Raw genomic sequence first — 17,140 nt, 5'->3', positions numbered from 1 at the left:
GAAGTTACGCTGCAGTGCTGACAGGCGAGCAGCAGCAGGGTGAGAATGCCGAAAGTGCGAACAGACGGCCCGCACTTTCTGCAGCAGCTCTGACATATCGGGGTAGTTTTTAAGGAACCTCTGCACCACCAAATTCAGCACATGCTCCAGGCAAGGGATGTGCGTCAAACCGGCTAGGCCCAGAGCTGCTATGAGATTTCACCTGTTATCGCACACCACCAGGCCGGGCTTGAGGCTTGCTGGCAGCAACCACTCATTTGTCTGCTGTTCCATGCTCCTCCACAACTCCTGCGCGGTGTGTGGTTTGTCCCCCAAACAGGCAAGTTGTAAAACTGCCTGCTGTCGTTTACCCCTGGCCGTGCTGAAGTTGGTGGTGAAGGTGTTACGCTGTCCGGATGAGGAGGCGGTAGAGGATGAGGAAGCGGAGTAGGAGGAGTTAGGAACAGGAGGCAAACTGAAGCGCCCTGCAATCCTCGGTGGTGGAAGGACATGCGCCAAATTGCTATCCGCCTCAGGCCCATCCGCCACTGCATTTACCCAGTGGAGATATAACGCCCCTGACCGTGCTTACTGGTCCACGTATCGGTAGTTAGGTGGACCTTGCCAGAGATGGCGTTGCGCAGTGCACACCTGATTTTTTCCCCCACTTGGTTTTGCAGGGAAGGGATGGCTTGCCTGGAAAAGTAGTGGCGGCTGGGCACGACGTACTGTGGGACAGCCACCGAAATAAGGTTTTTAAAACTGTGCGTCTCCACCAGACGGAATGACAGCATTTCAAAGGCCAAGAATTTTGAAATGCTGGCATTCAGGGCCAGGGATCGCGGGTGGGTAGGGGGGTACTTCCTCTTCCTCTCAAGTGTTTGGGAGATGGAAAGCTGAACGCTTCCACGGGACATTGTGGAGATGGTTGGTGACCCAGGTGGTGGTGTTGCTGACAGATCCTCTGTTTGCGGGGTGGCAGGTGCCGGTATCACTACAGATGTGGCTGGAGCGGCCGAGACTGCAGCAGAAGAGGAAGCAGGATGAGCCAGAGACGTTTCTTGGTTTTGAAGGTGTCTACTCCACTGCAGCTCGTGCTTTGCACTTAGATGCCTGATCATGCAGGTTGTGCTCAGGTTGAGAAGGTTTATGCCTCGCTTCAGGCTCTAATTTCACAGGGTGCAAACCACTCGTGTCCTGTCATCAGCACATTTTCTAAAGAACTTCCACGCTAGAGAACTCCTTTGAGCTGACTTTGGTGCGCTCGTTCCCTTGCTGCATTGGGCAGTAGTGGGCGTAGTGTCTAGGGCACGGCCGCTCCGCTTCTGCACCCTGCTCCCTCTTCTGCTGTGCTGGTGGCTCTGTGCGACCACCGCCTCTTCCTCCAAACTACTCAGGTCACCTGCATGACCTTCATTCCATGTGGGGTCGAGGACCTCATCGTCCTCCACATCATCTTCCACCCAGTCTTCACCCCTGCCCTCCTTGTCGGTCTCCACAATTCTGAACGCCGCAGCAGTTGGCACCTGCGTTTCGTCATCATCGGAGACGTGCTGCGATGGTCCTTGCATGTACTCATCTTGAGAAATAAGTGGTTGGGCATCGCTGCACTCAATCTCTTCAACTTCTGGGGCAGGGCTAGGTGGATGGCCCTGGGAAACCCTGCTGACAGAGTCCTCAAAAAGAAGAAGAGACTGCTGTATGGATTGGGGCTCAGACTGCTTGCCTGATTTCCAAGGGGGTGTGGTGAAAGACGGTTGGACATTGGCTGCAGGTGCCAACTCTGACCTTTCTGCAGTAGACTGGGTGGGAGACAATGTGAAGGAACCGGAGGCACTGTCAGCAACCCAATCTACTATCGCCTGTACTTCTTCAGGCCTCATCACGTCTAGAGGCGCATGATGCCCTACCAAATACTGATGCAGGTTCTGTCGCCTACTCACACTTGTGGAAGGTGTTTCACTTGTGCGTGTAGCTGGCACTGATCGACCACGTCCTCTCCTTGCAACAGGAGCTCTACCAGCAGCACCACGACCCAGGCCACGGCCCCTATTTGACGGTCTCCTCATATTTCTGTAATTTATGATCTTGCCCTAGAAAGGTGTTTATTGAATAGCGGAACAAAACAACAACCGTATCGCACGGGTGTATCTCACAGTCAAATATGCAAACTATGCCGCAATTTAATGTTTTTTACCCCAAAAGGGTGTATATTGAATAGTGGAATAGGAAAAAGGATAAAAAAACCGTGTATCTCACACGTACAAACACAGACTAGGCCCGGATTCATATTTTTTGTACCCTAAAGGGAGGATGAGGAAGAGGAGTAGGAGGAGTTGGGAACAGGAGGCAAACTGAAGCGCCCTGCAATCCTTGGCGGTGGAAGAAGATGCGCCAAACAAATTTAAAAGGTGTATCTCACACGTACCGATACAGACTATGCCGTAATTTAATTTTTTACACTCAAACAGGGTGTATATTGAATAGCGGAATAGGACAAATTTTACAAAACGGTGTATCTCACACGTACAAACACCAACTAGGCCCCGATTACAATTTTTTCTACCCTAAAGGCAGGATGAGGAGTAGGAGGAGTTCGGAACAGGCAGGAGGCAGACTGAAGCACCCTCAAATCCTCGGCAGTATGAGATGCGCCCCAAAAATTGGAAAGGTGTATCTCACACGTACCGACACAGACTATTACGCAATTTAATTGTTTATACCCAAAGGTTTTGATTAAATAGCGGAATAGAAAATATGATCAAAAAAAGTGTATGTATCTCACACGTACACAACCACACTAGGCCCCAATTACTATTGTTTGTACTCCTAAAAGGCTGGATGAGGAGTAGGGGGAGTATGGAACAGGCAGCACCCTCAAATCTTCAGAAGTATGAGATTGTGTTCACTGTACCCCACAAAGATTGTGTTCACTGCACCCCAAAAAGATTGTGTTCACTGCACCCCAAAAGGATTGTGTTCACTGCACCCCAAAAAGATTGTGTTCACTGCACCCCACAAAGATTGTGTTCACTGTACCCTACAAAGATTTTGTTCACTGCACCCCAAAAAGATTGTGTTCACTGCACCCCACAAAGATTGTGTTCACTGCACCCCAAAAGGATTTCGTTCACTGCACCCCAAAAAGATTGTGTTCACTGCACCAAGATTGTGTTCACTGCACCCCACAAAGATTGTGTTCACTGTACCCCACAAAGATTGTGTTCACTGCACCCCAAAAAGATTGTGTTCACTGCAGCCCACACACAGCAAAATGGATGTGGATCACTGACACCTGCCTATCTCCTATCCCACACCACACAGCAATATCGATTGTAGTATGTAGAACACACTTTCCCTAAAATTCTGCAGACTCTATCCCTAACAGGATTTATAAGATCGTAGATCGGGACTGCACCCCACCCCACACAGCAATATCGATTGTAGTTTGTAGAACACACTTTCCCTAAAAATCAGCAGACTCTATCCCTAACAGGATTTATAAGATCGTAGATCGGGACTGAGTGCAGACCCCACCCCACACAGCAATGTCGATTGTAGTTTGTAGAACACACTTTCCCTAAAAATCAGCAGACTCTATCCCTAACAGGATTGATAAGATCGTAGATCGGGACTGAGTGCAGACCCCACCCCACACAGCAATATCGATTGTAGTTTGTAGAACACACTTTCCCTAAAAATCAGCAGACTCTATCCCTAACAGGATTGATAAGATCGTAGATCGGGACTGAGTGCAGACCCCACCCCACACAGCAATATCGATTGTAGTTTGTAGAACACACTTTCCCTAAAAATCAGCAGACTCTATCCCTAACAGGATTGATAAGAGATCGTAGATCGGGTGACTGCAAACCCCACCCCACCCAGCAATGTCGATTGTAGTTTGTAGAACACATTTTCCCTAAAAATCAGCAGACTCTCTCCCTAAAATGCCTACAACTCGCCCTGCCTAACACACTCCGACCTGTCCCTCAATTCTATCCGGACACAAATGTTTTTTTTTTCCTGTCTGTCCCTAATCAGCAGCCAGCACGTTGATGTGTGCTCTCTCCCTGATCTAAGCAGCAGAATGACGCCGTAGCGGCGCTGCCTCAAACTTATAAAGACTTGGTCACATGCTTCAGACGGCCAATCATAGCTACTGATACATTTGTAGGCATGGCTGGGATGGCTTAAGGCACACCAGTTAAACGCTTGTTGATTGGCTGTTGAATGCCCGCCATGAAAAGTGCGCCAAAGCATGCAAAACCCGGAAATAAAACGACCGAACACGGATTTTTACCCGAATATACAGTAAAGTGTCCGTGTCCGTGTTCGGGTAAAAAAAATCCAATTATTCGGTACGAACACGAATAATACAGTCCGTGTTCGCTCAACCCTAGTTATGTCCCCTGTGGACAGGTAACCAGTGGCCCTGCATATTGGTGGTCAGTGTGCCCCCTGTATGCTGGTGGTCAGTGTGCCCCCTGTATGCTGATGGTCAGTGTTCCCCCTGTATGCTGGTGGTCAGTGTGCCCCTTGTATGCTGTGCTGGTGGTCAGTGTGTCCCCTATATGCTGGTGGTCAGTGTGTCCCCTATATGCTGGTGGTCAGTGTGCCCCCTGTATGCTGGTGGTCAGTGTGCTCCCTGTATGCTGGTGGTCAGTGTGCCCCTTGTATGCTGGTGGTCAGTGTGCCCCTTGTATGCTGGTGGTCAGTGTGCCCCTTATATGCTGGTGGTCAGTGTGCCCCCTGTATGCTGTGCTGGTGGTTAGTGTGCCCCTGTATGCTGGTGGTCAGTGTGTCCCCTATATTCTGGTGGTCAGTGTGCCCCTGTATGCTGGTGGTCAGTGTGCCTCCTGTATGCTGGTGGTCAGTGTGCCTCCTGTATGCTGGTGGTCAGTGTGCCCCCTGAATGCTGGTGGTCAGTGTGCCCCCTGTATGTTGGTGGTCAGTGTGCCCCCTGTATGCTGGTGGTCAGTGTGCCCCCTGTATGCTGGTGGTCAGTGTGCCCCCTGTATGCTGGTGGTCAGTGTGCCCCTGTATGCTGGTGGTCAGTGTGCCCCCTGTATGCTGGTGTTACGTGCAGGGTGCAGGAGGATTCTACATACAGGAAGATACTATGCAAAGGGTGCAGGAGGATGCCACATGCAGGGTTCAGGAGGATGCCACATGCAGGGTTCAGGAGGAAGACAGGAGTTCAAGGAGTCAATGGGCCCTTCTGAGGAGTGTGAGGAGTCTCAACCTAGTTGTAGCTCTCAAGGGTTGGAAAGTGAATCTGAACCCAGAAATGGGGTGTCATTAAGGCTACGAAGGGAAATACACCGCCAAAGAGACTGATGTATGATACCCTAGGAGAGAGTTCTGAAGAACAAATTGTAACGCCCCACACAAGTAACTGCCACTTCTGTTGGGATTCCCAAGGAAGATGATCTTATTCTACCCGCTGACACTATTAGGTTGGCCACTGATTTCTTGTTGGCCTATTGTGAGAGTGACTCAGACCTTTCTAGTAATTTGTATAGTCAGCTGTTCGAAGGTGCATTTATTGACCAGTTGTCAGCTGCTATTAGTTCCACACAAGACTGCTGTTAGTTGTAATTATGTGGTACTTTATATCTCAATGGAGTCTCCCACTTAGGAGTCCCATCATCTTTGGGGACCAAAGACATTCAAGTGGGGGGAGGATGTAGCCAAGTGAAGAAATCGCTACCAGCATAATTACGGCTGATATACTATTCCTTTAAGTTTGTTGCTTATTTTGAGGTTCTCCTGAAGAGTGGCGTGTTGGATTGTGGAATATATAGTCCAGTGGAGGATGAAAACTGCGCAAAGTGGGCGGGGTGGAACTATCCTCCCAGGGAGCTGCGGGTTCCGTGGGGGACTATGGGAGAGTCTATAAATAAGGGGCGGAGTCGGATGTTCGCTCTCTTGCCTCGGGGATTGCGTGCGGTGTGGATGTGCCGGAGAATCGCTGTGGAGAGCAGAGCGAGTAGAGGCTGTGGCCTAGTGCGGAGACACCTTGGAGAGGTGGCGGATGTCACAGAGGAGTGACTGATCGAGAGTGGAGACACCTTGGAGAGGTGGTGGACGTTACAGAGAGGTGATCAGCTTGGTGCGGAGGACTGTCAGAGGATTGGGTGAGAGATACCTAATTGTAGTGAGCACAGCAGCTCACGGACACAGTGAAAGGGCCTGTGATGCAGCAGAGACACAGAGAGGACTTTAATGTAGTGGAGCGGTTGCCATGGGACACTCCTGATCTTTCATAGTGCTTGGCGAACCGGGAGGCCTCATCTGTACACATACAGTGGTTTATACTGACTTAATTTTGAGACAGAGCCTGAATTACAAATACCCCTTTTTCCCTTTGGATTACAAATATCATTCACGGAATGATTAGAGCTCCTACTGCTGGAGAAGATTAGCAAGGCCATGCCCAGGAAGAGACTCATTTAATTCATAGGAAAGGGGGCCCCCTATAGGTGATAGAGTGCACTCTTTCAGGTTATATTTAAGATTGATATGGATTCTCTTGAGATATATCCATGCAGCTGAGTTAGTCAGATCCAACTGTTTTATCTACAGTTAAAGTGGAGTTCCACCCTAAAATATAACTTCCGTCCATCTTCTTGCTCCGGGTCACCTGAAAAACAAATGGATAATCGCATTTTTTTCTTTTTTTTTGCTTACCTTGTTTTAGAAGATAGTATACTTACCTTACTTCCTCTTCCTCCCTCGGCAGCCACGGCGAGTCGTCACTTCCTGGCTTGCAATGATTCCTGGGAGCTGAACGTCATCGCTCCCAGGAATCAATGTGCCTGCACCGGCCCCGATGTTAGTTCCGGTGCAGGCGCCATCATACCTTGCTAAACAGCTTCTGGGCATGCCCAGAAGCTGTGCAGGGATGACGCTGCAACCCCGGAAGTGACAGCGGGGCCGGTGCAGTGCATCGTGGGACCGAAGAGGATGCAGAAGAGGATCGCGCTGGCTTCAAGCTGCCCACACCTGAGATGGCAGCGCTGGACAATACATTTTCAAGGTAAGTATTTCTTTTTGCAGGTAAGTGCAACCCGGGACAGTTCAGAGGCTATCCTTTGTGGAATGCACGAGCCCTGACTGTCCCGGAGGTATTTTTATGTATTGTTTTTGGTTTTAGGTGGAACTCTACTTTAATATAGAGACAAACGTCTGATTTGTCATTCTCACACATTTGTAAGAGGAATTGAATCATTATTATATTCATATACTTCTTCAGTTAGATCTTGTTATATCTAGTTGTAGCTGACATTATTGGTGTATGAGATTCGGAGTCTTGGGCCACTCAGTGATTCTGGGACTTTAAGATTCAGAATCTCACTTTGGTTCTTTACACTCATATTTCCTGTTGTGTTGAAACTATATCTGTTCATTTCCTTCTTAAGTCAGTAAACTGATATATTGTTATTCAAGTGTCATTGTTGTTTCTCTGAACTAACATGTCATAACCCATAGTATCAAGCGGGTTGGAGGTGCCTCAGGGTCAAGGGAGTGTGGAGGAAATGAACATACTCAGCAGCCCCTGTGGGGGGCGCGCTACATATATATAATCTCTGTGCGCCAGTATCTCCTTCCTCCATTAGCAGAAACACAGGATCTCCATCCTCCCTACTAACAGGCGATCTACCTTGTTTACTTTGGCAGACAACTGTTCCGCCTCTCTCAGGAAAGATTGCTGGGTACCGATGGACACCATGTCCGCCGGATCCGCTGATTGGCTCCCGCTGTGTTCAGAGGGAGCTGGGCACCAGTGGCATGTGTGCACGCCCCAGACCTGGAAAAGCAGATGACAGACAGGTACGTGATTTTGCACAGAACGGCCGCCCTTCCGCAGTACATGTATGTGGGGCAGTCAAAGAAAAAAAGTCTCCCTGATAAAGAGAGAGGCTATGACCTGGTGGATTGCATGGGGAACTCCTGGGCCCAGCTGAGGACATTTAGGACCTTATGATTTAGGATGTGGTGGATGTCCCCTTTTGGTTTGGGAACTGTGATAAGAGTAGAACTCCTTAAATTGTTCTGGCCCCAGACCCGGAAATGCAGATGACAGACAGGTATGTGATTCTGTGCAGAACGGCCGCCCTGCCGCAGTACATGTATGTGGGGTGGTCAAAGAAAAAAAGTCTCCCTGATAAAAGAGGCTATGACCTGGTAGATTACATGTGGAACTCCTGGGCCCAGTTGAGGACATTTAGTGCCTTAAGATTGAAGATGTGGTGGATGTCTCCTTTTGGTTTGGGAACTGTGGACAGAGAAGAACTCCTGGAACTCTTCTGGCCTTAGCTCAGTGAGATAGAGTTTGGAAGACTAATGTCATAGACAGGTTGCCAAAAAGTTTAGGGCTTTAGAAAGGGCCTCCGATGGCTGTCAATGTGGTGCCTTCTCCACTCTCCATCTCACTAATAAAACCCCAATGGATGACTCTCTATGAACTGATCACATTCCAATCACCGATCATCTAATCATTGGTAAAAAAGAAGACTCGGCACAGAATATTGTACGAAGAGTTTTTATTGTACAAGATCAGAATAAGCGATTACCACACAGTAATGATATGAATAAAATAAAGATTAAATCTTTTATAATAGAATTAACAAATGTGTCAAATGTATTAATAATCATACATTGGTTGGACCAATAAAAAGCCGGCTACTTCCATAAATCAAATCAAAAGGAGCAACAATATGAAGCAACCAATAGAAAAGGTTCACCAATGGAAGATAAAGGGTTAACATAAGGGCTCCCAGCTGCCTGCCAACCCCACAGCGGGTCAGAGGGCGATGCGGGTGTAAACCAACCCCGAGTGGACTGTGGTGGTTTCACATTTGTTTATGGACTAAACAGTTCCCCCCGTTACAATCCACCGTCCATTTCCCGTAGTACCAGCAGGGGGTGCACTCTGATGTTTCATTAGATTTCCTTTATTTTTTCACTTTCCCGCACTCTGAACATAAAAATGGAGCCTCTAATATAAGTGTGAATTCTTTGCTGTTTAAAGCATAGATAAGGAGTGAAACATTTCCTGTACTTGAACATGAAATAAGACGCTCGCCCATATGAATGGTTTCTAAGAAATAAACCTTTGTTTGGAAAACATTCCCCGCACTCGTAACATTAAAAGGGGCGCTCACCTGTGTGTAAGTAGGTGTTCTTTCTTAGTAAAATATTTCCCGCACTCTGCACAAGATTAGAGACGTTCTCCTATATAACTTTCTGGTGGCTATAAAATAAACATTTAAGTGCAAAACATTTCCCGCACTGTGAATATTAATAGGGAGGATCACCTGTGTGTATTCTCTGATGGCTAAGAAGGCTTCCTTTATTATTAAAACATTTCCCTCACTCTGAATATTAACAAGGAAGCTAACCTGTGTGAATTCTCTGATGCTTAAGAAGGTGTCCTTTTTGACTAAAACATTTCCCGCACTCTGAACATGAATAGGGAAGCTCACCTGTATGTATTCGCTGATGGATAAGAAGGCTTCCTTTTTCATTAAAACTTTTCCCGCACTCTGAACATGAATAGGGACGCTCACCTGTGTGTATTCTCTGATGGCTAAGAAGGCTTCCTTTCTGAGTGAAACTTTTCCTGCACTCTGAACATGAATAGGGACGCTCACCTGTGTGTATTCTCTGATGGCTAAGAAGGCTTCCTTTCTGAGTGAAACTTTTCCTGCACTCTGAACATGAATAGGGATGCTCCCCTGTGTGTATTCTCTGATGCTTTAGAAAGTTTCCTTTGTGACTAAAACATTTCCCGCACTCTGAACATGAATAGGGAAGGTCATCTGTGTGTATTCTCTGATGGCTAAGAAGGCTTCTTTTCTTTTTAAAACATTTCCCGCACTCTGAACATGACAATGAATTCTCCCCTGTATGGTATAAAGAAGATTCCCTGAGATGAGATGGTTTCCCGCACCTGTCGGCACTGTCAGATATTAGAGGACTATGTGAAATATCAGGAGATTCCAATGATCTCCTCCAATGGTGAGGTCTGTCATGTATATTATGAGGAACGGGATTTACTTCTGGAGAAGATGCCATGTCATTATCTTCTGTAGTCACATCTTCCTCCGATGTCCTTCTATTCCCACTACAGAGTCCGTCTGTCAGAAGACAAGAAAATTTAACAGTTTTCCACACTCATATACTCTGCTCAACACTTTATAATCAGAGTATAGCATCAAGTCAGGGAAACTCCTGGGATATTCATCTAGTCAGTCAAGTAGCAGAGGGGGTTGTTACCAACAGGTGCACTAGATGGGCAACAATGAGACGACCTCCAAAACAGGAATGGTTTTACAGGTGGAGGCCACTGACATTTTCCCTACTCATCTTTTCTGAGTGTTTGTCACTAGTGTTACATTTGGCTGGTGTCAGTGTCACTACTGGTAGCATGAGGCCATACCTGGACCCTATAGAGGTTGCACAGGCAGTCCAACTCCTCCAGGATGGCACATCAATACCTCCCATTGCCAGAAGGTTTGCTGTGTCTCCCAGCACAGTCTCAGGAGCATGGAGGAGATTCCAGGAGACAGGCAGTTACTCTAGGAGAGCTGGACAGGGCCGTAGAAGGTCCTTAACCCATCAGCAGGACCGGTATCTGCTCCTTTGTGCAAGGAGGAACAGGATGAGCACTGCCAGAGCCCTACAAAATGACCTCCAGCAGGACACTGGTGTGAATGTCTCTGACCAAACAATCAGAAACAGACTTTATGAGGGTGGCCTGAAGGCCCGACGTCCTCTAGTGGGCCCTGTGCTCACTGCCCGGCACTGTGGAGCTGGATTGGCATTTGCCATTTGCCATTGAACACCAGAATTGGCAGCTCCACCACTGGCACCCTGTGCTTTTCACAGATGAGAGCAGGTTCACCCTGAGCACATGTGACAGACGTGAAAGGGTCTGGAGAAGCCATGGAGAACATTATGCTGCCTGTAACATCGTTCAGTATGACCGGTTGGGTGGTGGGTCAGTGATGGTCTGGGGAGGCGTATCCATGGAGGGACGCACAGACCTCTACAGGCTAGACAATGGCACCCTGACTGCCATTAGGTATTGGGATGAAATCCTTGGACCCATTGTCAGACCCTATGCTGGTGCAGTGGGTCCTGGGTTCCTCCTGGTGCACAACAATGCCCGGCCTCATGTGGTGAGAGTATGCAGCCAGTTCCTGGAGGATGGAGGAATTGATACCATTGAATGGCCCCCACACTCACCTGACCTGAATCCAATAGAACACCTCTGGGACATTCTGTTTCAGTCCATCCGATGCCGCCAGGTTGCACCTCAGTCTGTTCAGGAGCTCAGTGATGCCCTGGTCCAGATCTGGGAGGAAATACCCCAGGACACCATCCGTCATCTCATTAGGAGCATTCCCCGACGTTGTCAGGCATGTATACAAGAACGTGGGGGCCATACAAACTACTGAGGATCATTCTGAGGTCCTGCAATGACATTTCACCAAAATGGACTCGCCTACTGCGTAATTTTTTCACTTTGATTTTCGGGGTGTCTTTGAGTTCAAAGCCCTCTGTAGGGCGATAATTTTCATTTCCATCAAATGATGTGACATCCTTTCCTTCCTAACACGTTACTCAGTCCATACCAGTATAGATCCTAACACATTACCCAGTCCATACCAGTAAAGATCCTAACACACTACCCAGGCCATACCAGTATAGATCTTAACACATTACCCAGTCCATACCAGTATAGATCCTAACACATTACCCAGTCCATACCAGTATAGATCCTAACATTACCCAGTCCATACCAGTATAGATCCTAACACATTACCCAGTCCATACCAGTATAGATCCTAACACATTACCCAGTCCATACCAGTATAGATCCTTAGGCATTACCCAGTCCATACCAGTATAGATCCTAACGCATTACCCAGTCCATATCAGTATAGATCTTAACACATTACCCAGTCCATGCCAGTATAGATCCTAACACATTACCCAGTCCATACCAGTATAGATCCTAACACATTACTCAGTCCATACCAGTATAGATCCTAACGCATTACCCAGTCCATACCAGTATAGATCCTAACACATCACCCAGTCCATACCAGTATAGATCCTAACACATTACTCAGTCCATACCAGTATAGATCCTAACGCATTACCCAGTCCATACCAGTATAGATCTTAACACATTACCCAGTCCATACCAGTATAGATCCTAACACATTACCCAGTCCATACCAGTATAGATCCTAACACATTACCCAGTCCATACCAGTATAGATCCTAACGTATTACCCAGTCCATATCAGTATATATCTTAACACATTATCCAGTCCATACCAGTATAGATCCTAACACATTACCCAGTCCATACCAGTATAGATCCTAACACATTACTCAGTCCATACCAGTATAGATCCTAACACATTACCCAGTCCATACCAGTATAGATCCTAACACATTACCCAGTCCATACCAGTATAGATATCCAGCATGATATTTTCCCCATTGAGATCTGATGTGTTTTCAAAGTGTTCCTTTCATTCTTTGGAGCAGTGTATGTTGGTCGAGCATTTCAAAGTGTAAAAGAGATCTGTGGTGGAACTGGGTGCAATCACAACACCAAACTATGACAACTAACCAGATCAATGATACCACCCAACCAAACATCACTAAGTAACCTTTAACCCATTCTTCCATAATTACCCGAGCTGATATCTGGAGAAGTTTCTTCCTCTTTATCTGCGTCCATCATCCCAACCTCCTCTGTAAAATGCTGATCACCCCTCACATACGTCTTTTCCTTTATAACCCCAATTTGTACATTTATCAGATCTTCATCCTAAACCAACAAAACAGCAGAAATAATATTAAATACAAAAAATAATAATAGAAGAATGATATCTCTTAGGGCTTGGGATCACTTTCCTACATTCTCATCTACCTGATGATGGTGGGGGATGGTGTGATCTTCCTGTGTGGAATCCTGGGAATACAGAGGACGGGGACATCTCTCTGGTGGGTTCCCATTACTGGATCCATCTGTAGGAAACACACACACTGACTGAATACATTGTTTCTATGTGTTTATCAGATGATGGGGGATCTAGGTGGATCCTCCGTACTGCTCTCTCCTTTACAATAAAGTCTCCTCTTACCCGGTGATGTGAGGGGCGGCTGATTCTCCATCATGACGTCTTTGTAGAGATCCTTGTGTCCTTCTAAATACTCCCACTCCTCCATGGAGAAATAGACAGTGACATCCTGACACCTTATAGGAACCTGACACACACAATGATACAGTCACCATCCAGACACATCCCTTGTCTGTTACTGGATAATGTCCCAGAATTCCCAGCACCGCTCACCTCTCCTGTCAGCAGCTCCATCATCTTCTTGGTGACTTCTAGAATCTTCTGCATGTTGTGTCTCTCAGGTTTTAGGGAGTCACATGGAGGCACTGTGATGGTAATATGATCACCTGACTTCACAAGAGGAAATCTCTGTATTGAGGAAGCAATAGGAATATCATGTTAGAATCCCAGAATCCTTCTCACCTCTCCGGTCAGGTCTGTGTTTTATTAATAGAGATAAGAGTGATGTCATGTGACCTCCCAGAATCCTCCTCACCTCTCCGGTCAGCAGGTAGATGATCTCCAGGGTGAGGTTTAGTATCTTCTCAGTCATGTGACTCCGGTCCTCCTCCGTCCTCATTGGTGCCGTCATCTATAAAGGTTTCCCTGTAGACAGATAATAATGATAGCAGAGAATTATCTGGATTGGTTTTGGTTGTACAATAATAGGATGAGGATATCAGGGGGCAATATGAAGGTCAGTATTTATTTAAGCACTATGGTCCCAGTGAGAAAATATTTAATCTGGACAGTTTAGTGTTTTCTATGATTCTTGGGGTCCGGGATTCTCGTAAAATTTGGCCACCTGGATCACAAATTCTATTCTTTATGTTGGGTGTGAGATGAGAATCAGGATAAAGATCGGGACAAGCAACAGACGAGGGCATCCAAGAGATGTAGCCGGGGACCCTACACAGAAAATCAATCCAAGGAAACAACAGGCAGGAGGAGGAATAGCAAGAAGGAGCTCAGAGACAAATGAGAATATTGCTCAGCCAATGGGAGATTATCTCAGCATGACTTACATAATGAAGGAGATAAGGGGGAGGGGGAGGTGACCGTAGATACATGGAAATTCAGCTGGTTCAGCAGGGATCGGTCACATTTCCATCCATGTGTGGTCACTGCCGGATAAAAGTCACTCGATCAGCGGCTGCAGCCATTAGCTTCATCACTGATCTGTGTATTCTGAGAGCGGAGGAGCGCCCCCCATTGTCAGAATACAACAGTGCTACAGTAGCTGGTTTACCCGGGGCTGGGAGGCGGGAGGGGGATTTCTCTGCTCACCTGCTCGAGCCCCCACCTCCCTTGCCTTAGTTCTCGGTGGCCCGTACGGTTGCCGCGTCCCTTGGGTGGGCTGCATCTCACCGTCACGGTCTCGACATGCTAGGCTGGGCCCCCGTGAAGAGGCGGCTTAGGCCGCAAGGTTATCAATACTGTTATTAATGTTATGGTTGTCATTGCTGTTCTTATTGTTGACATGACCTCTCTTTCCCTTACTGGTTTCCGCTTGTCGAACAATCTCTGAACATGGGCTCCAGTTCTATTGGACTCGAGGACGGGCTCTTTTCGGTGAGTACTTGGTTTTCACCCCGTCTTCTGGTTTGTCCTACTCCAACCCCGCTCAGCGGTCGTTGCCATATATTAATTTGTTGAACAAGTAGTGCCACTTTCCCCTGCCGCTGAATTTTCTGGTTTCTGATCTCTCCCCTGACCATCTCCCCCGGTCTCGGTCACTCGAGTCTGGTGGTGGTCCCTTCCCCACCCTACACCGTCTCACCCCCCCCACCTTTTTCCCCAGTGTGTGCTTTCCTCCCCCTTCTCCCTCCCAGTTGTGTCTGATTGTCCACCCCACAAGTCTTCCACTGTGCTACTCCCTACCCTTCCTTTTCACAATCTTGATCATCTCTGTCATTGTCATGGTTGCTTCCCTGAAGGTCTACTCCCTTAATGTGAGGGGACTGAACATCCCTGAAAAGCGTTCGAAGCTTCTCCTTACCCTTCGTCGGACGAAGGCTGATGTGATCCTCCTACAAGAGACTCATTTTCGCACTGATAGTGTCCAAAAACTTTACGCTAAACAGTATCCTACGGTTTATCATGCGACCTCCAAGGATTCTAAATCCAAGGGGGTCTCCATACTCCTGTCCAAGAATTGCCCCTTCGCGGTGTCTAAGTCCTTGGCGGATGAGAATGGGCGCTTCCTTTTCCTTACCGGCTCCGTTCACGGCAGGGCCCTGACGCTGGCTAATGTATATGCACCTAACAAACACATAGTCCCATTTTTCCGCTCTACTCTTCAACGGTTGCAAGACTTTTGCTCCGGCCAGATCATTCTGGGCGGGGACTTCAACGTTGCCTTATCGCCTCTTTTGGACACTTCTCTGGGGTCCTCGTCAATTCCGTATGCGGCCTTGCGGTCCATCAAGACGTTGCTCACTACTCTACTCCTCCACGATTCATGGCGTACCCTCCATCCGGGCGTCAAGGATTTCACCTTTTTTTCTTCCCCACACAACCGGTATTCGCGTATCGATTGTATCTTCGTCTCCCAGGCTCTGTTGCCGGCTCTTTCTTCAGCGACTATCGAACCAATGCTCTTATCCGATCACCACCCCATCAGTGCTACCCTCTCCTTTGCGGCTCTACCACGTCGCCATGGTGCGTGGCGCCTGGATGGCTCCCTCCTAAATGACCCCGCTTTTGTTGAGGCCCTCTCTGACCGACTGAAGCTGTATTTTTCGGAGAATGCAGCCCCAGAGGTCAGCCCTGTCACTGTGTGGGCGGCACACAAATGTGTGATCCGCGGTGAACTAATTGCCCTAGCTTCTAAACGGAAAAAGGAACGTGTAGCCCTCACGGAGGCACTCCTGTCCAAGATAGCTTCGCTGGAACGTTCTCATAAGTTGTCTTTAGCGTCTGATACCCTGGAGGAACTCACTAAGACCCGTCAGGAGCTGTTGGAGGACCTCGGTAGATCAGTTTGCAGGAATTTTGCCCTCTCTCACGGCTTCTTCTACGAGCACTCCAACAAATCGGGTAGGCTCCTTGCCAGAGCTCTCAAAAAGAAAAGAGCGGCCAATACCATCCATTCTATCACCGACTCCTCGGGCAAGGCGCACGTCTCTACCCCCGACATAGCGGCACAATTTGTCCGTTATTACTCGGACCTATACAATTTGCCTAGGGCAAGCACGCCTGAACTTTTACAATCTAGGGCACGTGAGATTCGCCAGTTCTTATCCCAATACTCTCCCCCGCCGCTATCGGAGGAAGTGTTGGCTCCTCTCAACGCCCCTATATCTGCTACGGAAGTCTTGACGGCCCTCAAGCAGTCCAAACCTGGGAAATCCCCCGGCCCAGACGGATTGACGGTTGGTTACTATAAGACTTTCGCGGATCAGTTGATTCCGCACATGGTGAGGGCTTTTAACGCCTTCTCTGATATGCCTGCCTTGGGGCCGGATTTTTTGGAGGCCCATGTCGCTGTCCTCCCCAAGCCTGGGAGGGACGCGACGTTGGTACCGAATTACCGCCCCATATCTTTACTCAATGCAGATATCAAATTGTTTGCGAAGGTTTTGGCTAACCGCCTTCTTCCCTCCATCCCCGAGGTGGTGTCCCTTGACCAGGTTGGTTTTGTCCCTGGACGTGAGGCCCGGGACAACACCACCAAGGCAATTCACCTGCATCATTGGTTATCCACATCGCGTACGCCTGGCTTCTTTTTATCCCTTGATGCGGAGAAGGCGTTCGACAGGGTGGCCTGGGACTACATGTCCGCCACACTTGAGGCCCTTGGACTGAAGGACCGGTTCCTGCGCTTTGTCTCCATCCTTTACTCCAACCCTTCTGCGAGGGTCAAAGTTAATGGATCCCTGTCGGACGCCTTCTCCGTGTCGAACGGTACCAGGCAGGGTTGCCCTCTGTCCCCCCTGATTTATATCCTCACTTTGGAACCCCTCCTGCGCCGGATCCAAGCTAGTTCGGACATCAAAGGGGTGTCTTTG

The 17,140-nt window shown here is 48.1% G+C and overlaps 1 protein-coding gene across 1 annotated transcript; it reads right to left on the bottom strand.

Moving 5' to 3' along the window:
- Nucleotides 1-12,928: 12,928 nt before the first annotated feature.
- On the bottom strand, nt 12,929-13,738 carry LOC309543847 (gastrula zinc finger protein XlCGF66.1-like; the record flags this gene model as incomplete). The annotated part of the gene is made up of 4 exons (XM_082276269.1): nt 13,627-13,738; nt 13,365-13,499; nt 13,155-13,278; nt 12,929-13,038 (listed from the first exon to the last, which is right to left on the bottom strand). Coding segments are annotated over exons 1-4 (465 nt in total), but the record flags the coding sequence as incomplete, so codon positions are not given.
- Nucleotides 13,739-17,140: the final 3,402 nt, after the last annotated feature.

Source organism: Pelophylax lessonae, assembly GCF_965119305.1.
Source record: "Pelophylax lessonae genome assembly, contig: HAP1_SCAFFOLD_426, whole genome shotgun sequence".
Classification (NCBI taxonomy): domain Eukaryota; kingdom Metazoa; phylum Chordata; class Amphibia; order Anura; family Ranidae; genus Pelophylax; species Pelophylax lessonae.
This window is presented reverse-complemented; position numbering and strand designations above follow the sequence as displayed.